Source organism: Callospermophilus lateralis, chromosome 13 (assembly GCF_048772815.1).
Source record: "Callospermophilus lateralis isolate mCalLat2 chromosome 13, mCalLat2.hap1, whole genome shotgun sequence".
Classification (NCBI taxonomy): Eukaryota; Metazoa; Chordata; class Mammalia; order Rodentia; family Sciuridae; genus Callospermophilus; species Callospermophilus lateralis.
The window spans coordinates 52609412-52633898 of NC_135317.1; the positions used below are offsets into that span (position 1 = coordinate 52609412).

Below are 24487 nucleotides of genomic sequence, written 5' to 3' on the forward strand. Positions count from 1 at the left end.
TTTTAAGTTCCTTACTGTAAAATAGGGTAGTAATAATAGTCAAGTACCCCACAGAGTTGGGATGAAGACTGAGGTAATTGATATGCACTTATAATAGTACCTGCCATATAGCACGCTCAAGTGTGGCAATGGATATTATAATTCATGTATATTCATGTATACTTCCTTGAGATAATTCTTGGCAATATAATGCTAGGATGAGGAAGTCACAAAATTTTAGTGCTTTCAATACAACTTTCAAAATAGCCACCAGAACAGAAATTAAATCCCCAATCACATATTATTGAATGTTCACTTCATTCCTTCTTATGTCACAGTATATGACAAATCATCTCTAGCCACTCTGCAACTTATTAAAGTTGCCCTCTATATACCTACAGACCCTGAATGCAATTGATAAATCATTAAAACATTAGTTCATTCCACCTCTTTGCAATAATCACTTTGAACCAGGCTCTTGTTGAAATTCCCTGTGGTTTCTATAACATTTTTCATATATGTGTGATATGTGTGGTGTGTTTGTATATATACATATATATCCCTTCTACCCCAGTACTAGGAACTGAATGAAGGTGCACTTTTTGAGACAGGATTTAAGTTAGAGATTGGCCTTGAACTTGGGTTTCTCCTGTTTTAGCCTCTCAAGTCATTGGGATTACAGGCATGCACCACACAACTGGCTCTCCCTCCTATATTATATGCGATTCTATTCCTTAAGGAAAAAAAACAAATGAATTATCTATGTAACCAAAAGTTCAAAGTGGCAATTGTTTTAGCCATAGTTGCCCAATAGAAAAAAGATGTGAGGCACATAACTAGGGCCTGAAATAACGCCATCAGGACTTTGTATTCCTTCTTGCGTCATTGATTTGCTTTTTTCCTATTTGGCCAGATCTTAAGACAGATTCTCTGGTAGTCAAGGTATTGGCAGTACCTAATTCAAATCCTTGATTCTTCACAAGCCTAGGAGAAGATAAACAAATAGAGTGTACTTAGAAATTCTAGAAAAGGAATCTTTCTAACCCAGAACTAATCCAAAAGCAGGAGTTACTGTGTTAAATTCAGGCCGGGCACTATGTCTATATTCCCCCTAGGTCTATATCTACCAGCTCTTTTTAAATTTCTTGCAGCATTCATGTGCGACCAACCATTGAGTCATGCTGAGTTAATCTTCTCAATAATTCTCAAACCTGTCCTTTGCTCTCCAACTATTGACCTAATTTAGATGCTCACCATCTCTTGCCAAACTACTATAATAGCCTTATGTCTAGACTTTCTGTCTGCAGTCATGCCTCCTTTGTAATCCTCCAAACATAGTGGGTGGGGGTGTGAGGATAGGGAAAACACACATTCACAATACACACACACACCCCTCAAATGCAACCAGTTCAATTCCTTGTTTAATAACATTGTTTCTCTACTAGGATAAAGTCAACAGTCTTTAGCATGACATGCAGAGTACTCTAAGACCTTCCAAAACCATATACTGATTATCTTGTATGAGCAAAACCAAATCCATTTGCTTTTCTTCAAAACCTATTCCCAGTTTTGGTTAAATGTATCACTCAATCAAATACTAAAGATGAAATTTTAGTCATTTTCAACTTCCTATTCTTTCTCTCTTATGTGGGACATACAATCATTCTCCAGAAATTAGGAATGGAACCACAATTTGACCCAGCTATCCCTCTCCTCGGTCTATACCCAAAGGACTTAAAAAAGAATATTCTAAAGGGACATAGTCCCATCAATGTTTACAGCAGCACAATTCACAATAGCTAAACTATGGAACCTAGATGCCCTTCAATAGATGAATGGATAAAAAAAAAATGTGGCATATATACACAATGGAATATTACTCAGCAATAAAAGAGAATAAAATCATGGCATTTGCAGGTAAATGGATAGAGTTAGAAAAGAGAATGCTAAGTGAAGTTAGTTAGCCAACCCCAAATAACCAAATGTCGAATGTTTTCTTTGATATAAGGAGGCTGATTCATAATGGGTTAGGGAGCAGGAGCATGGGAGGAATAGACGAACTCTAGATAGGAGGGAAGGGAGGAGGTATGGGGTTAGAAATAATGGTGGAACATGATGATCATTATTATTCAAAGTAAATGTATGAAGACACAAATTGGTGTGAATATACTTTGTATATAACCAGAGAAACAAAAATTGTCCTCTATTTGTGTAATAAGAATTGTAAGCATTCTACTGTCATATATAAATAAATAAATAAAAATAAACAAACAAAATAATCATTCTCCAGGTCCTGTATTTCTACCTCCAAATTGTTCTCTGCTTCTTTTATTTCTATCACTCTGCCCTACCCAGGTCTTATCACATGCTTCCCCCTTACCAATCACCTGCATCCAGTCTCTGTACCTTCTTCCCAGCCTCCTATACACAGCCACCAGGCTAGCCTCTGAAACACAGGTCTTAGGAAGAAAACACGTACACAGTGTGTTATCCACTGAATAAAAGTCCCAACCTATCCCATGTGTCTTGCCTCTCCACATCAATGCAGGCTCTCTTCATGCTTGAGCCAGGCAGGCCATGTCCATGATGCCTGTATGCTTTGTTTCTGCCATTCTTTCTGCACAGAATGTTTTCCCACACAGCAGTCTGTGGAAATCCTGTTCAGGGCCAAGTCCAAATACCTTTGCTTTTGTGAATCATCCCCAGATTTCCCTAATCAGACAAAAGTAATTTCTCTGTGCATCCATTAAAGTTTATCTACATCTATATTATAGTGATTACTACAGCCTGATTAAAACAGTGGTTAGTTGTGCAACAATATTAGTCCCAATAGATTGAAAGTTGCACTACTTAACTAATTGTGTAATTTTGAGAAAGGTATTGAGTCATATTTCTCATTTTACAAGAAAACATTACTACCCTTGTGGGGTTATTTGAAAACATGTAACAATATATTGAAGAAATACCAGTTTCTGAAATACAGGACTTAGAATCTGATTGACAACCGGATTTGACAACTTTCTGAAAATACCACGTCATATCTCTTGTCACATTTGGTTTATGGCATCAGACTGCCTGTATCTGAAGTCCCTTCTACCACTTACCAGCACAGCATGTGATCTTGATCAAGTTCTTTGTCTTGTGTTTGTTTCTCCAACTGCAAAATGGGAATAAGTACCTACCAATTGGATTGTTATGAGGACCAAATAAAGATAACAAGAACTTATAGTCAATATGTAGCATATGGTAAGTGCTCTGTGTTATAATCACTATCTTGTATTCCCAAAACTGAACATAGAAACTAGGACATGGAACTGAGGATTTAACCCAAGTTGTTATGCACTCTCTAGTGATGGAGGCAAAATGGAATAGTAGCATTTCAAGTCTTACTAGTGGATCTAAATACTAACTAGGAGTGAGTCCAGGCAAGTTACTTTGATTCTTCCAGGTCTGAGCTATAAAGTAAATATAAATACTTGCCCATTCTTACCTTCTGCAGTTATCCTTCGGATCACATAATAGAGTTGTAAGAAGAAAAGTATTCCTATACATGCTGAAGCAGAATTGCCATCACAATATTCATGTTAGTCAAACTCTTTCAGGTGAACCATGTTCTGTATTATTAACGCCTGATAGAAAATTGGAGGAACTGCACCCCCTGCTGTTGCAATGTGAATACATACGGTGGTTGGTTAAATGAAAAGGAACTCTGCTAGAAACAATGCCTCTTTATAATGAAGGTACACGTTTAAAAATCTTCAGAGGGAACAACTCAAGGCAAATGGGAGCATGACTTGATCCATCCAGATAAAAGCAAATTAAACTAATCCTTACTAGAGGATTTCTTGGTATTAAAACTGATCTGCTTGTCTCATTTAGATTTCTTTACACTTCCTACTCTCCAAACCCCCAATGATTTTTGAGTTTCTGGACTCAATTTCTTCTACCTTCTCTTTGCTCTTACTCCAAGCAGGACACAAAGCTTATAACTGCTATACTAATTAAATAATTAGTAGCTGAAATAGATTTCAGAAAGTGCTAGCTGACCCCAGATTTTAACCCTTTAACTACCTGTTTCCAAGGGTGTAACAAAAGATTTGGGCACCCAGTAAAATAAATGCCATGCATTTTTTTCTTTGGTGAATTAAGGGAAAGGGAACAGTGGTAGTTACAACTGAAATTGTGATGTATAGAAAAGGTATAAAGTACTCATTAAGGTAAAAGAGACTTTAAACCAAATATTCTAAACAGAATGTTTCTTAGGTCGAAAGAATTTATTCTATTCATTTTTATATTTCTGGATCTTAGAATCCAAATGGTGTTTAACTTGTTTGTTGAATTAAATCACCTTGATTTGGATCTCTAGGGACTGGGAGAAATGGTCTGCCTGCATCCTCAGTCCTGAGATCTGTCCTCAACACAGGTCTCCCTGCAGACCCCACTCAGCCAAGGCTTGGCCACCTCTATGAATCCAGCCTTCTTCTCTCTGCTATGACACTCCCAAATTATGTCTGTTCTTGGATTTGGGGCCATGAAAGTATGCAATTTCTAACTGCTAAGGTCCTGGAATGCATTACTATTATTTTTATTATCATTTTTTAATGCTGGGCAATTAAGTTACGAAAGATACAAAGTCCATTGTGACCAAGAATTCCTTTCCACCAAGACTTAGAAAACTTTCTGCCACACATTTCTGGAGATTAACTTTTTGAACCTTTACCACTTAGAATTTTTTTAAAAAAATTTTAATTTAAAGGAGAATCTGAGGAATTTCCAAAAAATCAGTAATTTTCTCAACAATTCAGAATTCCAACTTACAATAAATCTTTTATTCTTTATTTTACACATTAGTATTTTACAGAAAAAAGAACCCCTTATTAAGCTGCAATTACTTAAATGTCTTCTGATTCTTTTCAACACAGATACATACAAATTTATACAAATATGTAAATATATGTTCTAATTAACATTTTTGATCTCAGTTTTACATATATCAATATTAACTAATGGCTATATGTTTATGATAGCAATAACAATACACCAAAATTTATCCATTTCTGAATTAATAGGGTTTTTTTCTTTTAAATTTGTATGAAAGGAACTGCTACAGGTAACTTTTTTTCTTTCTTTCTTTCTTTTAAGTATTTTCTCAGGCATACATGTATTATTCAAAGTGATCTGGTATATTTAAAAAAGAAAAAAATCAGTTACAGAGCTCTTGTTAGTCTTCTAAAAAGTTCTTTAAAATGACTACTAATATATAGTACTATTGGTATAGACAAACACAAATTTAAAAGTTTTGCTTAATAGCAAGAACTAGGTCAAAGTCATTTAAATCTCCTTTTAAAATATTTCACTTGAACATCTTTCTAAAAATTTATTTTTACTTATATCTTCTCATTTGTAACCTATCCCTTACTAAATCTACCTAGTAAAGAGGACAAAGCCTTAAGGATTTCCATCCACTTTTAAAAACATTATTAAACCACTTATATAATGCAAACACCCTTTTTATTCCATCTTTTCTTTTTGTTTATTATACATTTTTTATCTTTTTATTTGTTGATCTACCTTGTCAATATTTCTCATTGCTATGAAGTTCCTTGGCACCAATATTGGAATGAAAATTGTAATATTTTCGTTTTTACATTTATAGTTAACATTTTAATTCAATTGGCATAAATTGCATTATTATATGATGTTAATCTATGTCCATAAGGAAACAGCTAGTCTTTCTACCAATAGTTATTAAATACTTTCTGTCAGTGGCTATTAAATACCTCTTTCTGTTTATTCATATTAGCTAAGCTTTCTGCTCAGCATCACAAAATTTTAGATAAGTCACCCAAAGGCATGCTTCAAAGACTTAAAAGGCAAAGCTCCCACTTTTTCTCATAATTTAAAAACATCTTTACCTGTTTACTTGCCTAGGTAATTTCTTTCAATTCTGTCAAGTTACATGAAACATCCAGTAGGAATGTTAAATGGTATTATAATAAATCTACACATCAATGTCATATATTGACATTCCTTTGGACAATAATTTCATGTTCACTAACTCAATCCTCACAATAATTATTAATTCTAATATAGGTGGTAAAATGGAAGCTAAAAGTGTTTTTCCCTGAGATGAGACAACTAATAAGATGTGATGCAAGGACTACACATGTACGACTTTTCCATTATATCAGGATGTCTCTCATGAGAGTATGCACATATTTTAAATTTAGCTCCTTCAACCTGCTTCTATTTAAGCATTTTTCTTAAATTGTCTCAATATAGTTGCATAACATCCTTTATATGGTTCATATATATTAATACCCAAACACGTTAAATTGCAGTCACTGTTGGCATCTAGAAATTAGATTTTTAACAATGATATATCCTGCAACTTCCTGAATTAGTCTCATTAATAGATTTATATGACAGTATAAGGTTAGCAAGCTATAAAGCCATGTAAATAGAAAATAAAATTTGTGGTGTTTTCTTATCTTTCTTATTTTGTGAATTTCTTTATCACAATGAAAAATTTCTTCAACCATATATAAAGAAAATGGTGCCAGCATAGTTTAATTTCAAACAGAGAAATATGTTTCCTCAATATGAATATTAATTATTAGTTTCAAGTAATTATCACACTAAAAAATGAAATCATTACCAAAGATAATTAAATCAAAGGTGAAAGATAAATTTTTAAAGAGTTGAGACTACTAACTTTGGCAGTAGCTAATACTTTGGATTTTTTACCATTTTATTCTACTTAATGTTGATATAATGGCTGCTTTGCTGAACATCAGCCTTCTAATTCTGAGTCACAATAAAGACTTTTGTTGATGTATTATTTGCCAACATTTTCCTTTTCATATTGCATTTGCTAAGAATGAGACCCTTTTAAGAATGTTTGAATTTTAATATTGAAGCTGTATGTACCTCAAAATGCAATTAATGGTATATCATCTTTTATGATATACATTTTCCTTAAACATTTAAAAAAGTTAATAAATCCATTGGGTCAAATTCTAATTTGTCAGAAAACTATACTAGATTAAAATATCCTCTATATTTTTAAATGCTTTTTACAGTTTATAACTTGTCTCATTTCCAACTTGCTATTTTGTATTGATTTAAGAAAGTAAGATATTCATTTTGTTAGTTTTTTAAGATAATCTCTATTGTGGCCTCATATAATGCTTTTTATTTTTATTTCCATTATGTCTGTTGATACCATATTTTGCAACTTTTCACTGTTACTTTTCTGTATTTCTCATGAATAACCTGTGATACTGAAAAACTTTAGTAAGTCTGAATTACTTTCACTTTCATTTTATTTATCTTACAATTTTACTCATTTTAATTAGTATTTTGTAGTAATTAGGCATTTCAACTTTTTGATAGGTTTAAACTTTAGGATCTACTTACTAATATACCACTTTACTGTATTTTAAAAGTCAATATTAATGTCAGCCCATGACTTTTATACTTCCAATATGCTGTCAATTACTTAAATCTGTGATGAAGGACTGAATTAGAACATATTTTGGTCTACTAACATTTTTTAGAACACGAACTTCAGATGTCACCAAAGAGCATTATTTTGTCAAACTTAAGTCGAATTCTGCTTCAATGAGATTCATAGCTCTAAAACATTTAATTAATCTTATTCACATTTCTCTGACTTAACAATACAAGACCAGGGTCTATCTACTTTTCTTGCCCAGCAACATTAGATTTTGATTTTCATGGGCACCTTTTCCTTCTCATTCTGTACCTATGTTTCTAACAATGATTGCAGATGGAAAGATGAATGGTTTATGGAATCATGAAAGAATGGGTTCCAATACTGGCTCATCCACACATCAGAATGAGTAATGATTAATAACTGAGTCTCCATACCTCTTTGAAAATGTATGCAATAGTATCTGCCTTATATTGTTGAGAAACTATAGTGAGAAAGCACAGTATGCCCAGCACATAGCAAATGCTATTTTGAGAGCAAACACGGTTATGAAATGGTTTGGGTTTCTATAGGATTATCATTCTCTCTGCCTGAGGACTGGAAATGGAATTAATCATGGAAATTCATTTCTTCTGACAGCTCCCCAAGCTTTCACCTTAGAAAGTTGGAGAAAATGACTTTTTTTTTTTTTTTTAAACTTGGGATGGGGGGCGTTTATTCTCCAGATATAGCTAAGAAGCAGAAGTAACTATAAAGGCTGTTGTTACCTATTTGTGGGATGGGACACAACCATAGGAGCACAGTAAATCCTACTTTGACTCAGTATTTTGGTTACTATTGCTAATTAAAGTGACAGAGACAACAAGGTGGTAGTTTCATCCTGAGAAAACTGGGATAAGAAAATCTATTTGAGCAGAGAATTTTAAAATCATCTATAATCCCAGGTTAAAAGTGTCCCACTCAGTTTTTCCTTTGGATCCTTTTTAGCAATTTTGGAATGGTCATCCTGAAATATCTTTTTTCTGGGGTCATTTATTTTTTATTTTGGCCTGAGTTACTTGTTGGAAGATCTTTTGTTTTAAATGTCAAAGCAAGGTTTTACAGATTTTTAACTACTGTAACTTCTAAATTTCTTTGGAATGTATCTCCCACAAATGAGCTCTTCAACTACAAACTCTTGACTCTTTAAAGTAGAAGGCTATAATGGTCTCACTGCCTTATGGGTTATAAGGGTCAAGTACATAAATTCACCTGCAAAATGTATTGTTAAAGTCAGACTTAACAATTAGAAACAATTGTATTTTATCATATTGATATTTGTACTATTGCTATTCTTACTACCAAGCCTACATGTTTATATTATTTACAAAAGACTCACATAATTTACTATTTGTAAGTGTTTCAGTATTCAAGCAGAGGTGATAGCAATTTTAGTAGCTGCAATAGTAACTAGAGCGTTTCTTAAATTATATTAATTGTTCTGTAGAAAGAAAATTTAAAGACCAACAGTAGGCATAATATTACTTTTCTTTAAGCAAAGCTGATAACATGGAACCCTCACACAATACCCAATATTAAAATAAAGCTAATCCTTTTTTGATATTCTGGATCATGGAGCCGATTCTGAAATTAAAAAAAAAAAAAAGTCCAGTGACAAATAATAGGTTCACAAAGACACCCAGTGCCCAATGTCTCAAATCATGTTAAAGACATCTGCATATCATTCTTTTATGTAGGAAGCTGTCCTTCAAATAATAATATATTGATTCCAGGAAGAAGAGTATTTTTGAGTTTGTTCTTTTCTAATTCTGAAGATGCTTCTCAGGGCTTTCCAAGTTTTGGCTTTCCTCAGGGGATTCAAGCTTGGCCATTATTACGTTGGTTCCAGGAGCTTCTGGTTGCTTATCATCACCATCAAAGATAATGTCTTCTGGATTTGGAGGAGGAGGACAGAATTCTTCACCAGGAAAGATCTCCTGAAACAGAGTTTCTGCTTGTTTGACTGCATGCTCATTTCCCAGTCCACAGTCAGGCCCAGAGCAGACATAAACATTTGAAGGTAAACCATCATAGGAGCTTCTGCTGATTCCCGAGGAATCTCTCATATTAAAATATAGAGCCCATAAAAGTCTTGGCTTTCCAAGTTCTTCTTTTTCTACTTTTGTTTCAGTAAAAGGAGTAAATAATTTCTTCACCACGGATTCTAAGTCTTCTCTTGCTGTTTTTGAAGATGCACAGGTCAGATGTACTAGATAGGTGTCTTTCATGCATGTCATGGTTGATGAACATAATTCCGTGACCCGAACAGAACAGGTTCCTGATTCCACTGGAGGCACTATCAAAATGGAAATCTGTTGATCTGACTCTGTTTTTAGTACAGACTGATCTGTAATGAGTATTGCCCTTGAGATCTGTTTATACTGCACATTGGAGCATGTTTCCTGAGAAAGGTAACTATCCTCCACAATAAAATATTTAGCATTTATTCTTTGACCCAAGTGATCTATAATTGCTTTACATCTACCAGATTCTTTGTCAACTACAAGGCATTGTACTTTATGGCGAAGACAATAGATTCCACCAAAAACAGCACACATCCTGCAAAAACACTGGGGAATTTCTCCTTGGCCATACAAGGGAAATAAAAATGGAGTGTTGCCAAACCGTCCAAGACACTGAAGGAAGTTTTTTGTTGCTTTAAGGCCATCTAATGTGCTACATGATGATTCTGATGTCATTGCAATTGAGTGTAGTATAAAGTGTTGGAGGCTGGGGGTTAACTTTTTAGTTTTTAAGTACTCTGAAAATGAACATTGCTTGAAATCTTGGTATTCATCAGGTTGTTGTTCATAGTCTAAACAAAAGGTAAGAAATTTCATCAGCATCCTTTTTTCAACCATAGTGAGTTCTTTGCTATTAAAGACATCTGATCTGGAGCAAGGCACCTGTTCTACCTTTCCTTCCCGAAACGCAAGAATCCTAGTTACATTTTTAAATTCTGCATAACGACTAACATTTGATTTGATTAAAAGATCAATCAGGGATCCTTGGGAATATAGCAGCTTTGATACCAAATCAATATTAAATCTCCTGCCTTCTTCAACTATTAGAGGGTAAGTAATCCTATTTCTCTTTGGCTGATCAATGTTATCTTCTATTGTAGGTTTGTTTTCACCTTTACTGCCACCTGAAATTGTGTGTATACAAGTTTTATCTTTCTCTAATGATTCTTGTGTATCAGTTACTTCTAGTGAAATATCTTTATCACTTTTTTGGGTGTGTTGGGCAGATATTTCATAGCTAGTGAAGTATGAGGAGTCCCTTTCTTTGGGCAAGCACGCAGAATCCACAGATTCAATGAGGGTACTAGATGCCATTGAGGAGGGACTTTTCTGAAGAGCACCAATCTCTTGAACATTGTGCTCTTTATCTTGACTGGCATAGCAAAAAACTTCTATGTGTTGAATGGTTTCATCCTTCTTGCAAAGAGTGATGCCTTCCTCTGTTTCATGAATCAAGTCTTGCCAGGCAGTATTTTCTTCCTCAGTATCTCTGTTTTGCTGATGCTCCTGCAACCAGGATAGCAATCCTGAAAAACTGAAACTAGCCCAATTCCCTCCATAGTAGCTTCTTGAATCAATATGTAGAACCCTCTGTCCACTTCTTGAGCATGCAGCAGCAAGGATGGATTCAGGCAGACCTGTCCCTATTATAACCACATCAAACTCTGTGGGGAGAATGTCTGCCATTCTAGGAGGTAAAGTGTCTTGTGACAGCTGCTGATGAAGGAAATATGTATAAATCTAGGCTGAGGGCTCTGCTGAGGTCTGCTTATGCGTAATAAAATCTCTCCTTGTGATGTTCCAGTTCATCCCAGAAGCATTGGGTTTGCAGGTCCTAGTTGTTTAACTGTTTCCCTTTTTTAATGTATTTTTTTTATAAGCCAGTAGCATAAAACCATGATAAAGTACATCTAATCACATCTGAGAATATTAAAACGGACGTGTGGTTTTCATTTCTGCATTTCGGCTTAGCAGTAAATGTCAAAATGCATCACATATGCATTTGTGACTGGAACTCTTCTCTGAAAGAAGAAAATTTAAGAAAGAATACAACTGTAAACAAAATAGAGAAGTAATTTCATGCAATACCAATTATAATCTACTGGAGCCTGACTTAGTATCTGGATACAAACCTCTACTAAAGCAAGTCATCAAATGCTTTCTCACATATTTTCTACTTTCTTGAAAATGAACAATACAGGCATATCCCCCTCCCCAAAATAACCAGAATAATAAAGAATGAAAACAGTGGCCCACAAAAACAAAAAATAATTAGCATGACTTAAATTTTGGCTTTTAAGAAACCACTTGAATAAAACTATATACAGCTGTGAGCTTAGACTAAATGAAATGTGTGGTTTCACTGTGTACATGGAAACAGATCATGTTCTATACAAATACTGTCACAATTAGGAATATTTCTGTGCCCAAGAGTCTATAGGTGATTTTGGTAAAGCCAAACATAAGACTTTTTCTTGCCCCAACCACCCTCAGAATCTTGTGACAGCAATAAGCAACTATTTTGACTGAGTTAACCAGTCAGATTACTACATAAGAATTAATTCAATAAAACAGCTGGCATTTAAAAATATTTAGGCATAAAAAAACAGACAGAGGGGAAAATTTACATATAATCAGTCTTTATATGAACATACATATGCATGTGTGTATTTTACAATTTAAAAAAATTCCTAGTTTCACATATTAAAATATCGTAACATAAATATCACCCATTTCTAACATTTGAATAAAGTAATGGTTTGCATTTTGCCAAACTCTAACCCTGAATCTCTGTATCCCAAGAAAAAGGTTTTCTAAACATCCTCAGCTAAGGATAACAATAATATATTATTATATTTATTTTTGAAGGTGTGGTGCAGGAAGTCTCTCCATTAACCTCCAGCATGATGCTGGTTATTATCTACCTGTAGAGCAACTGTTTGATGCTAGGTGTGGCCAGAAGTGGCATAGCCAATTGCCTCAAGGCATACTCACCTGGAAGTCTTCAGGTTAAAGACATACCCTACAGTGCTGTTTTCTATCCATCCTGGCACAGTAGCAGTGAAAGTTCTTAGACCTTTAATTTTTACTACCATTAATTCTACTGAAATCTAGACTGGCACAAGCTGGACCTGCCAAGGCCAGAAGGACTGATTATTATGGATAATGATTAAAAAAAAAAGCCATTCAATCAGAACTTAGATAAATTGACTAGGTTACTGACCCACTACTCAGTTTAACTGAAATGGTGATCCTAGCAGTCCTATCTAGTCAAAAGTTTCTGCCTCAAGAACATCAGATTTCACTTATGTTTAGAATTCTCTGAGAAGCCAGGATCTGACAGAATACAACAACTGCCTTATTTACTCATGCATATATATATATATATATATATATATATATATATATCTGATTTACTGATTACTCTTGTAAAAATATACTTATTTGCTTATTTGGGCTTCTTCTAGCAGGTTGTAAAGAGGAAGACAGAACCTATGAGGGTATTGAAGAATAAATAACAAGCATGGTATATGCTTATTCTTGGCTTAGAAGGGAACAGGGCTTAGAGTAGGGGATGAGGATACAAGACATTAGCACCAATACCCAGCACCTTCTAAGCTACACATATCAAAGGAATCCTCAAAATACAAAGTAAGAGGATGATCTTGAAGAACATTAAGCTCAATTACTGCATAATAAAAATGAGAAAACTGATGGCAGGGGAGACTTGAGAAAGCCTACAGGATCAAAAGCAGGACCCACTCTTTTACCCTAAGGCCAGTGAATTTCCCACTGGATGGGAAAGTCTCCAAACCCTATGGAACAAGCAGCTACTTCTAGCATTTTTAAATTCCCTCTCCCTTCAAAACTTCATGGTTGATTAGTTCTTGCTCAGGGTAACAATAAGAGAAACACTTCCATCTGTAATCCTAATCTAGAAGCACACTTCAGGCAAAGAAATTTTTAATCTTTACTAAGAACTTTTTAAACCCCACAGTAATCTCACTCTTGACTCGTTTCCAGTGTTTAACCAAGTCTGATTCTTTAATCTCAGAGTGTCTACCTCTGTCTACTTCTAAAATGAGGATATCATGGTTGAAAGCACTAACTAAACACCTTGAGAAGTAGAGCAGCCTTTAGGTAAAATATTATGTGGTGAATGTTTCTAGCATCTTAGAAAAATCACTTCTGATTGATATGTGACCTGAGCAGGGATGGTAAAAGAGAAAAAAGAGGCATACAAGAGTGTGGGGGCCAGCAAAGAAAATGGGTGAGGAAGCACAAATTAAAAACAAAAACAACCTCAACAACAAAAAACCTAGATACATCCTTATTTTCAAACTCCCTTGTGCATAATTTTCCAGCACAGAAAAGGCACTTCATGGAAATAAGAATTTTCATATGTGTGAACCAACAACCATTGCCCACCTTGGGGAGCTTTACTGATACATTAAGCTTAGGCTTGAATCACCTTCTTTAAAGTTCAGCGGGGCCTACAAAAACTGCCCAATAGATATCTTTAATTAACGTAAAGAGTGTAATCACAGAGTCATCTGTACATTTACAGTCCCTCTGCAAGCTTCGAATTTTTGCATTAAGGAAATTCTCAGATTAATCCTTATTGGGGAGGAAGCGAATATTAAAATCATTGAGGCAATCAAATAAATGCAATCTTGACTTCTCTGACATTTTCTTGTTTCTTTTGAAATATTAAGAAAATTAACCATGAAAAATAGCATAATATTTGGGTTTGCCACAGCATAGAAGGTTGGTGAATAAGAAAATATTTGTACTGGTGTTATAAAGACTTTTGTTCTCTAATATCTACCAAGATAATAGTAGTAATAAATCATCAATGGATTTCAAGACTTAGAAAAGAAACTTCAAGACCTCAAAAATACACATTTCTATTTCAACTTTTTGTACAAATGAAATTCCTGGAACACACAAAGTAAGTTCTTTCCTAAGCTTAGAATATGTCTTGAATCATATACTGGGGTTGGGCATCCTTCAAAATGTCATCTCAATGAGACCTAAAAATCTTCCATAAGGATTAGGAACACTGTACAAATAAAACTTCAATCAATTGTCAAGTTCCACCTTTAATGAAATATATTGGCTACATAGCTAATTATTTGTTCACCTGTTTTGGGATTCTCTGAGCAGTTGATTTTGGTATGATGGAAAGTATAAAGGAGGAAAAATACAATATAAAATACCTGATAGGACACATGACAATTTGCATTCCAAGAACCTGAATGAAACTTTCTCATTCCTTAGGAAAGGTTTACAACTGCTAATGAGCAAAAGAAAAAATATTAGACTGCCATAATTTTAGGTCACTACTTCTCATTTTGGGAAAGAAACAATATATGAATTAAATGTCTTATCTCTTCCTCCAACTTTCATGAGATAAGCTTTTTTTCCCTCTTGGATCTCTTGACTCTACAGGGCCTCGTTTCCTCAAAATGTAAAACGTTGTGGTGAAATAAATGCCCTGTTGAGTTTTATCAAGAGGTGAAAACAGAGACCTGAGATGAAAGATGAGCTTGCCTGGAGCCGGAGACTTTATGCAAGGGCTGGAGCCTGAAAGAGCAGTTCAGGATGAAGCCCCTTTAGGGTCAGCGTGCCGGGGAAGAGGCGGGCCAAGAGAGCGAAGTCGCGGCAGCGCGGGTGGAGGAGACTAGGGAAGGTGGCAGACACACCATGCACAGGGGGTCGCGGGAGGCGGCAGAAGGGGTGGCGGGGCTCTGCAGCCGTGCAGGAGCGAGGGAAGCCAAGCAGGAGGGAAGTGTCAGTGCTGGGAGTGGGGAGCTGAGGCGAGGATGCTTTCTCCTCGTGGTCCAACTCACCGAAGAGGCTGCTGCTGAACCCGTCCCACACGCAGCCCACGGTGTCCCACACCCAGCGGTTCCTTAGGCAGGACACGAAGGTAAAGGTGACCCCGAAGAGGGACATCAGCAGGTCGCCGAGGCTGATGTTGACTAGGAAGAGGTGAGTGGGTGTGCGGAGCCGCTGGAACTTGTAGTAGAGGACGAGCACCAGCAGGTTGCTGCCAGCGCCCAGCAGCCCCACGGAGCCGAACAGCACAGCCAGGCGCTCATAAGTGCCGGGACTGAAGAGCGGTGTGGGGCTCAGCGTCCCCTCTGGCGCCGACCCCTCGGCGCCCGCAGGCCCGTCGCCCTCCCAGGAGCCCTGGCTGCCGCTGCGGTTCCCCGAGTACATGGCCCGGCGCCGGCGCGCTCGGCTGTCGGAGGCGCTCAGCGTCCGGGTGGGGCCGGGACTCGGCAGTCGGCTCTGGCCATTGCGCCGAAGGCTGCGCCCAGCGCGTGCTTAGGCACGCCCTCCCCGCCCCTTCCGCCCGGCGCCCCTCCTAGCCACGCCCCCGAAAGCGCGCCCCGCCCCTGGCGCGCACTCGTAGCCTCGCCCTCCTGCGGCGTATCCTCGCAGTCCTGCCTCTACTCTCTGGTCCGTCCTTCACTCCTGCCCCCGCGTGGACGCGCATGGTAGGTGGGTCTGGAGGATAGGAACACGGGGAGACAAATCAACCTCGTTCAATGGTTCTGCACATTCCCATCTCCCCGCGCGCATTCAGCTTAAAAACATCATGTCCTCTCACCCATTCACTCACATACTTATGCATTCATTCATTCATAAATATTTATGAGCGCCTGCATCTACCACGTGCCTGCATAAGGGTTGGATTAAGTACATCCACACTAGGCTTCTCTCCCTTCCCACCCCCCCACACCCCCCTTAATGAAAGCAAAAGAAAACAAAATGTTGAAAAGATTGGTAAACGGTACCAGCCAAACAATCTTACAAATAGGGAAACTGAGGAAGAAAAAAACGTTAAACTGATAGATAAATTGACAAATTTAACTGCCTGAGTGCTGGAGGACATATTCAAGGACATATTCACAAGAATGTGCTGCAATGGCGAGGGATAGGAAGAGAGAATCATGATAAAGAAGGAAATGGCATTAAAGTGAGACTGAGCTTAAGCACCAGGCTGTACCCCAAAACCTTTCTGTCCTGATCTAAGTAGTGTAGCTGAAGCCCTTCAGTGAAGGTGACTGCCTGGGCTCTGCCCCATAGCTTCAACCTAAATCTAGCAGGTATAGAAATGTAAGTGCTATATTTAGAACAGGACACATTTTCCACTGGGCCTTTTCCCTGGTAGCAATGAAAATATAGTACATTTCAAATATAGATTGTGAACATGGTTACACTCTTCAAGAGCTGCTTTTGCCTCTATTCCTGCAGGTCTCTAACAAGACCTCACAGGAGGATTCACCCCGTAGCCACACCCACAGGCTACCCTTGGCCCTGGTAAGTAGACTGAGTTTGTAAAAGGGAAAGTAATTGCTCTATATGGAGGTGTTTATCCCTCTAGCTTCAAAAGATGAGTCAAGAATGGCTAGCTTCAAGGAATTCCTGTTCCAAATTTCCTAGAAATAGAATCTAATCTTCTGGATGGTCAGCTCTCCACCCTGATGTGTTGAGCAACAGTCAAGGGGCAGTGTAATCTGTCCTCTGTCCTTGATTTTCCTTTAAGGGTTCTAAACTGGACTTTCCATTTATGAGATTATCTAGCCCACCCACCCTTTAAAACTTTTTAATTTTATATTTCAATTTTATTATTTTATATTTTAGAACCTATTCAGTTCTGTTTGATATCCACTGTGTTTTCACCTTAGTGCCTCTTCTACAGTAAGTTCACAATAAATATTAGTTGAATGAATGAAAAAAGGACTCACTGTATTTTTTTTTCTAAAGCATTCATTCTTTGGTTCTGAATCCCTCCCTCAAAAAGCTTGCATTCCAGTATTTAGAAAGTAGATGAAATCAAATTAATACATATGTAGGATATCATATGCTAAGTGCCATAAAGAATTATAAAGCAGAGAAAGAGTATGGAAGAGGGAGGAACCTGGTTGTTATTTAGACACGGTGATTACAGATAGTACTTTAGGCACAGGATACATGTACTGAAGTGGGCCTGTGCTTGGTGTATTTAAAGAACAACAAGAAAGCTGAAGCCAGATTTACAGATAGGTAGTTGTGTAGTTAGGTAAATAGGGTCTAAAATTGAGTAAGATAAACAAAATGGAGGCTATATTGAGAACAGAGCCCAGGAAACCAGAGCAATACTTGGGGAAATTGAAATGTGAATGTCACCAAGGCCTGGAGCCCATCGTAAAGAAATAAATCTAGAAAGCAGCTCCCAGCAAACAGGGAGATGCTAATCCAAAAGCCACCCCAGGCCCTTCCTGACCAGATTACTCCTTAGCCCACTTATCCCCCATCTTTTGGGCCTTCCCATCTGCATTCTATCACTGTAAGATAATGGAAAACAAAGGAGTGTGGGAAAGCTGAAAGAAGACCTTAGCTATAAAAAAGGGAAGACCTCCCCCTTCCACGATTCCTTGTTTTGGGCCCCCTTCTTCCTCTAGGAGGAAGTCTTTTCTGCTGTCCTTTAATAAAGCCTTCCACTTTCCACTCTAAACTTGCCTCGGCATGCTTCTCTGGTGTTATACTTCAGCATTCAGAGAAGCAAGGACTCAGTCACTGGTAAACAGTGGAAACAAAGCCAACGTGAGTGAGGCAGAATGAAAATAGAAATGAGGGCAGAGAGGTGGGTGAGCACTGATTGGCCTGGTCATTGCAGATTCTTGGCTATTGTAATAAAAGGACTTTGGGTTTATTTTATACAGAATAAAGCCCATGGAAATACCATGTTTTAGTCATCTTTTTCACTGCTGTGACCAAAAGAGCAACAAGAACAATTTTAGAGGAGGAAAGTTTATTTGGGGGTTCCTAGTTTCAGAGGTCTTAGTCCACAAGCAATTGGCTCCATTCCTCCAAGTTTGAGGTAAGGCAGAACATCATGGCAGAAGAGTGTGGTGAAGGAAAGTGGCTCAGGGCATCACATCAGGAAGCAGAGAGAGACTCTACTCACCAGATACAAAATATATACCCCAAAGGCATGTACCCAATGACCTACCTCTTCCAACCACACCCTACCTGCCTTCATTTATCACTCAGTTAATCGTTATGATACCCCCAGTTACCGGTTACAAGTTCTGCTCCCTCACATATTGAAGTATAACATTAGAGAAGCATGCCAAAGCAAGCATATAAATAATATTCAGGGTTTATTTAAAAAGGGGTAACACAGACTTCTCCCAGGAGGGAGAAGGGGGCCATAGCTGGTATCCTGGTATCCCAAGAAGCAAGGATGTTCTACCTCTCTTATTGGTCTTAGGCTTCCTTTGTTCTCCTGCTCTCTTCCCCTTATCTTCTTCCTGCATGGAGATGCTCTGTGGGATGACCAAAAGGTAAGAAGCAGGTGGACTGAGGAAGGGCTGGATGGAGTAGCTTAGGACACATTAACAACTTTTACAACTCCTTGTAGCTGAGGGGAGGGGGGCAATTCCTAGGACAGGTTACCTTAGTAGGTTATCTTGATAAGGTGGAGGAAAGACTCTGAAGTCATTTCAGTCCCTCAGGGGGCAGTCTCCAACTTCTTGAACTTACTCAAATTGGCCTCCTTGATTCACCATGACTCAATTTACCTATCTATACTGATTGCCTGTCTAATTCTGGCTTCATTCATCAGGGATTAGTTCACTGATTGGCTCAAGGCTTTCCTAACCCAATCATTTCACCTCTAAGCCCTCTTGCACTGTCTCTCACACATGAACTTTTGGAGGCACCTAACATCTAAACCATACACTATGCAAGAGAAATAATAGCAGTGAATAAAAAGGAAGAGTAAGAGGCTTTGGCAAATGTTTAAGAATGTTGCTTCTGTTATTTTTTACAGTACTGAACTTGACAGCAATAGGCAAGATATCACACCTACAATTTTCTTTGTTAAACATAAAAATGTTTCTTTGTCAATTTCTGAATTATGTATTGATGGAATAATAGCAAAGTATTACCACTTAAAAGTAAGCACAGTAGTAGAATAAGAATAAACACAATGATCTGTTATAGTTAAAGCTTCGTCCCAGGGTTTCATAAAAACTGACTTCCAGACCACTCACGTATAATCAAATCAAGCCTTTATTGAAGCACACCAGTGTGACCAGAACATAAAGCTGTTCCCCTGATCAGCCCCGAACAATAGCAAGGACATTCCTTATAAGCCTGAAAACCGCAAAAGGGATGTTCGGGGAGGTCTAGCCAATGCAAGCACGCCAGGAACAGAAGCGGGACAGTGCAGTCAAGTGGAGGGAAGCCTAATCAGTCACAGTTAGCCCAGTCACCCCAGTTACAGAAACAGAGCCCTGTTACCCTAGTTATAGAAACAATGTCCCATTAGGTAGTTCCATGTTCTTAAAGTTTTCTATAGCAAAAGGAAAAGAACATCTTGCTTCAGTTGTGACCCTTCTACTTGGCATGGTTGTTTTACAGGATGAAGTCATAAAACAAAATGGAGTCACATTTGCTCCTACTATCACAATCAATGGTATAAAGAGCCAAGATATGAACCCTCAAATATATGGTCAATTGATTTTCAACAAGGATGCTGATAGGGAAAAAATAGTCTTCAATAAATGTTGGAGAAACTTGTATATCCATACACCAGTTGGACCCTATGTCATATACAAAATTAACTCAAAATGGATCAAAGAAATAACACATGGATCAAAGAGTCAAACAGATTATTTGTACAGCAATGTTCATAGATATACTATTTGTGATGACCTAAATAACCCAAATGTCCATCAATGGATAAATGATAAACAAAATGTGAGACACACATACAATGGAATATTATTTAGCAACAGAAAGGAATGAAATTCTAGAACATGCAACAACATGAATAGACTTTTAAAATGTTATGCTTAAATGAAATAAATCAGACACAAAGGACAAATATGATACGACTGCACTTATATAACCTAAAATAGGCAATCATAGAGAGAAAGTAGCATGGTGTTTTCCAGTGACAGGGAGTTAGAGGGAATGGGAAATTTACTGGGCACAGACGTTCTGTTTGGAATGATGCAAAAATTCTAGAAATGGATAGTGTTGATAATTGCACAACCTTATGGATGTCTTAATGCTATTGAATTATACAATTAAAATAGTTAAAGTTGTAAATTTTGTTTGGTGCATTATACTGCAATTTAAAAATGAAAGAAAAAAGGTGGGGGACGGGGGAGTGTGTGTAAATCATGCTTGTGCCTCACTGTCTCAAGCATGTAGAAGTAAACTCATGTAACCAGTTGATCAAACAAGCTGGACTGGATATGGTGCAAACAAAAAGTAACTTTAGTCTTTTTTCTCCCATGATTCATTTCAGATATCTTCTTTCCACCTGCTCTATTATTTACTTATTTTGTCTTTTGATTAAAGTTTGGTAGATCCCAAAGCTTTTCTGATCATTTCCAGTTAAGACAAGTCCTGGACATTATAATACTAAAACATTAAAACCTATGTAAAACTCACTGTCCACCCTCTAAAATAGTTTGCTTGGAGAGCTTCTGTGAGGGTGAGATAGAAAAATAAGCTTAGCTTCTCCCATTTCCTTGACTCATGACCTAAAGATGCTGCTGTTGGCCTGTCTGGGCTCAAGAGAAAAAAAAAAATCTTCTTTTTTTTTTTTTTTTTATTGGTTGTTCAAAACCCTACAAAGCTCTTGACATATCATATTTCATACATTAGCATACATTAGCTTCAAGTGAGTTATGAACTCCCTTTTTTACCCCAAGTACAGATTGCAGAATCACATGGGTTACACATCCACATTTTTACATAATACCATAATAGTAACTGTTGTATTCTGCTACCTTTCCTATCCTCTACTATCCCCCCTCCCCTCCCCTCCCATCTTCTCTCTCTACCCCTTCTACTGTAATTCATTTCTCACCTTGTTTATTTTCCCATTCCACTTACAACCTCTTATATGTAATTTAGTATAACAATGAGGGTCTCCCTCCGTTTCCATGCAGTTCCCCTTTTCTCTCCCTTTCCCTCCCACCTCATGTCTCTGTTTAATGTTAATCTTTTCTTCCTGCTCTTCCTCCCTGCTTTATTCTTAGTTGCTCTCATTATATCAAAGATGACATTTGGTATTTGTTTTTTAGGGATTGGCTAGCTTCACTAAGCATAATCTGCTCTAGTGCCATCCATTTCCCTGCAAATGTTCATAGCAGCACAATTTACAATAGCTAGATTGTGGAACCAACCCAGATGCCCTTCAATGGATGAATGGATTAAAAAAAATGTGGCATCTATACACCATGGAGTATTACGCAGCACTAAAAAATGACAAAATCTTGGAATTTGCAGGGAAAAAAATCTTCTTAATTGGTAAAGTTGTCATCTCATGTTGGAGCCCTCTTATTATATCAGATTTTAAATGCTGAGCTTTTCTCTTCTGGGGTGATTATTGGATTCTCTAGAAAACCTTAGGCCCCTGAGATTCTTCTTAAACACTTCCCTTGACAGAAGTAATGCCTTCATCAACCAGGTGCTTGGGTTTCCCTCTCAGGTGATGCTTAAGGTTCCCCAGATAATAGAGGCCCCATCAATAGAGCCCCTCTGAAGATGGGCCAGTGTGGGATACTTTACTCAGAGTCTAGTATATGATTTTCTGCAAATATGGTATGCATCTTTTCACCATTAAATTCTGGAAGTGCCCTCTATCTCTCCCCATCAGTGCTCATTGGATGGAAAGAAACCAGGGAAAGTCAGTGGCCCCTCAAAGTGCTCATTGTCTTCACAAACTCCTATTAAACATGTTGCCTTCTTGCAAATAGTTTGGAGGTTAGAATGTGCACATATATGCAGATCTGGTCCCTCTCCCACCTCCTACATGGATGAACTTTATAACTGGGGAGTTCCTCAAGCCTTTCGTGGGGTTACTCCCAAGGCAAAAAGTAATTTAGTTTAATATCCTCCTATACTGGAGCATCATTCACAATCTCTTTATGTTCCAAGAATGTCCTTTGCAAAGTATTGGGGAAGAGAGACAGAGACATGTTTTATCTGATATTCCTGTTTGGAGTACTCAATAATCCCTAGCCTTCTATGTCATAAATGTGTCAGCTGAGAAGGAACTTTAACCTTTACCCAATCAACTTATCTCTCCCAAAACTGGGAAGATATCCTTCCTTGGCCTCTCTAACCTGGTCTCTGGTAAAAAGTAGAAGGGCCTTTGCAGAAAATCTTGCCAAGCATATCTGTACCTTTTTCTGCCTTAGGAATGTAATTTTGTGAATATTACTGAACTTTTTTTTTAAGAAAAGAGAATCTAGTATGCCCTTCAGGTTCTGACTATAGAGTCTCTATATACATACAATTCCTCAGGTGGATGAGATATTAGATCAGCTTAATGTATAAACTATGCAAGCTACCCATATTCCCCCCAAATATGTACAAAGACCTTTAAAACGAAATCTTATTTGTAACTTTGCTGTTTTTATTAGTTAGCTTTCTGTCACTATAACAAATGCTGGAGATAGGAGAAAAGGTGTATTTTGGTCAACAGTTTTGGAGGTTTCAGTCCATGATCAATTGCCCCTGTTGCTTTGGGGCCTGTGGCAAAGCAGCACATCATGGTTTAGCAGAACCACTCACCTCCTGGCCAGGAGTGAAGAAGATGAGGTGGAAGGGGCTAGGGTCCTTCTGTCCCCTTCAGGGGCATTCCCCAGTGACCACAAGGCCTTCTACTAGGCCTGATCTCTTGAAGTTTCTACCACCTCTTGATAGTGCCTAACTGAGGACCAAGCCTTGAACACATGGGCCTTTGGGGATCAGTCCACATCTAACCTATAGCACTGTTAAAAACAAAGTTTAGGTGATGAAGATGTAAGGAGGAGTAACTATTCAATTTCTTAAAGAAACTGGTTAGTGAAGTTGTGATTAATTAACAATATACATTTTTTCCTATTAATATTCATCGTAGTGAAAGTTTGGTAAACAGGAAACAATATTTGTAAGCTTCTTAAAGGAAAAATTAAAAAGTTATGCATGAAGAATTAGGAATCAGAATAATTTAGTGACAGAAGCTGGTCAGAATGAACTCCTTAAGACAGTGTAATAATATCTTAACAACTTTGAAAGAAAACAATTTCCAAACTAGAACTCTATACACAAATATCTTCAAAGGCAAGCAAAGATCAGGATATTTTTAGACCTGCAAATATCAAAAAATTTGTCTTGGGCTGGGATGTAATTCAGTGGTGGAATACTTGCTTGGCAAGCACAGGGCTCTGGGTTAAATCTCCCGAAACCCTTCCTCCTGCAAATATATCTTCCAGGTGCTATTTCTGGATATGAGCCAACAAAATTAGGGTATAAATCATGGAAAAGAAAGACAAAGGAAATGAGCCCAGGATAAAGGATTTCACAAAATGATGGTAAAGGGTTGTGGCCGTAGGACACCTATGCTCCACTGTACCTAGAGTCCTGGCTTCAGGATTGTGACTCAAGAGATAGACCCATGGAGGAGTGTTGTTACCAAGATATGTCCCGCTCATGCATTGTCTTTCTATCTTGAATCTTCCTGGCCCAGGTTCTTGGCAATCCCTGGTCAGCCATGGCCACGCACTGTTGAAGCTCCTGCCTCTCTCAGTGACCTGTCAAAGGAATCATCTGAGAACTTCCCTTTTATCCCAGAGGAGTTCTTCCTTGATGTAGCAATTGGAGTTGGTCACAATGCACTAGGAGCAGAGAACACAAAGCAACCTACTGTCCTGGCAGGATTTCTATCAGAGGCTGCTACCTGGCCCAAAAGATAGACAGGTTGAGAATCCAACCATGCACCTTATATCACAGTCTGACCTGCTAACTTCCACACATGGTTCTCATAATACTCGTGAAAGCTGAAGCCAAACTAGCTCAGAGAAACCATTCCCACCAATTATTTTGCTAGGGACTTACCTCTGACAGTGGCAATGCCATTTCTTTTCTTGAATGGCTAAGGATGTGCTTGCTTCTAAATATTTTTCACCAATCCCTTTCACAGTCA

The 24487-nt window shown here is 37.7% G+C and overlaps 2 protein-coding genes across 3 annotated transcripts in view; both read right to left on the reverse strand.

Moving 5' to 3' along the window:
* Opn3 (opsin 3) overlaps positions 1-15782 on the reverse strand; it is a 43356-nt gene extending 27574 nt beyond the window's left edge. Inside the window, exons 1-2 of one of the 2 annotated variants that reach the window (XM_076831522.1) lie at positions 15351-15782; positions 11445-11519 (exon numbers count right to left, since the gene is read on the reverse strand). In XM_076831522.1, coding sequence (XP_076687637.1) covers positions 11479-11519; positions 15351-15723 — 414 coding nt within the window. In that variant the 5' untranslated portion in view covers positions 15724-15782 and the 3' untranslated portion in view covers positions 11445-11478. Of the gene's footprint in view, positions 1-11444; positions 11520-15350 lie in introns of those variants that run through there. The other variant, XM_076831520.1, reaches the window with a different exon arrangement.
* Chml (CHM like Rab escort protein) lies at positions 4837-11188 on the reverse strand. Its single transcript, XM_076831519.1, has one exon. The coding sequence runs from the start codon at positions 11182-11184 to the stop codon at positions 9238-9240; it is 1947 nt and encodes a 648-aa protein (XP_076687634.1). The 5' UTR covers positions 11185-11188; the 3' UTR covers positions 4837-9237.
* Positions 15783-24487: the final 8705 nt, after the last annotated feature.

Excerpts from the sequence above, each read along its gene's own strand:
- Chml (XM_076831519.1), bottom strand. The coding sequence starts at position 11,184 with ATGGCAGACATTCTCCCCACAGAGTTTGATGTGGTTATAATAGGGACA.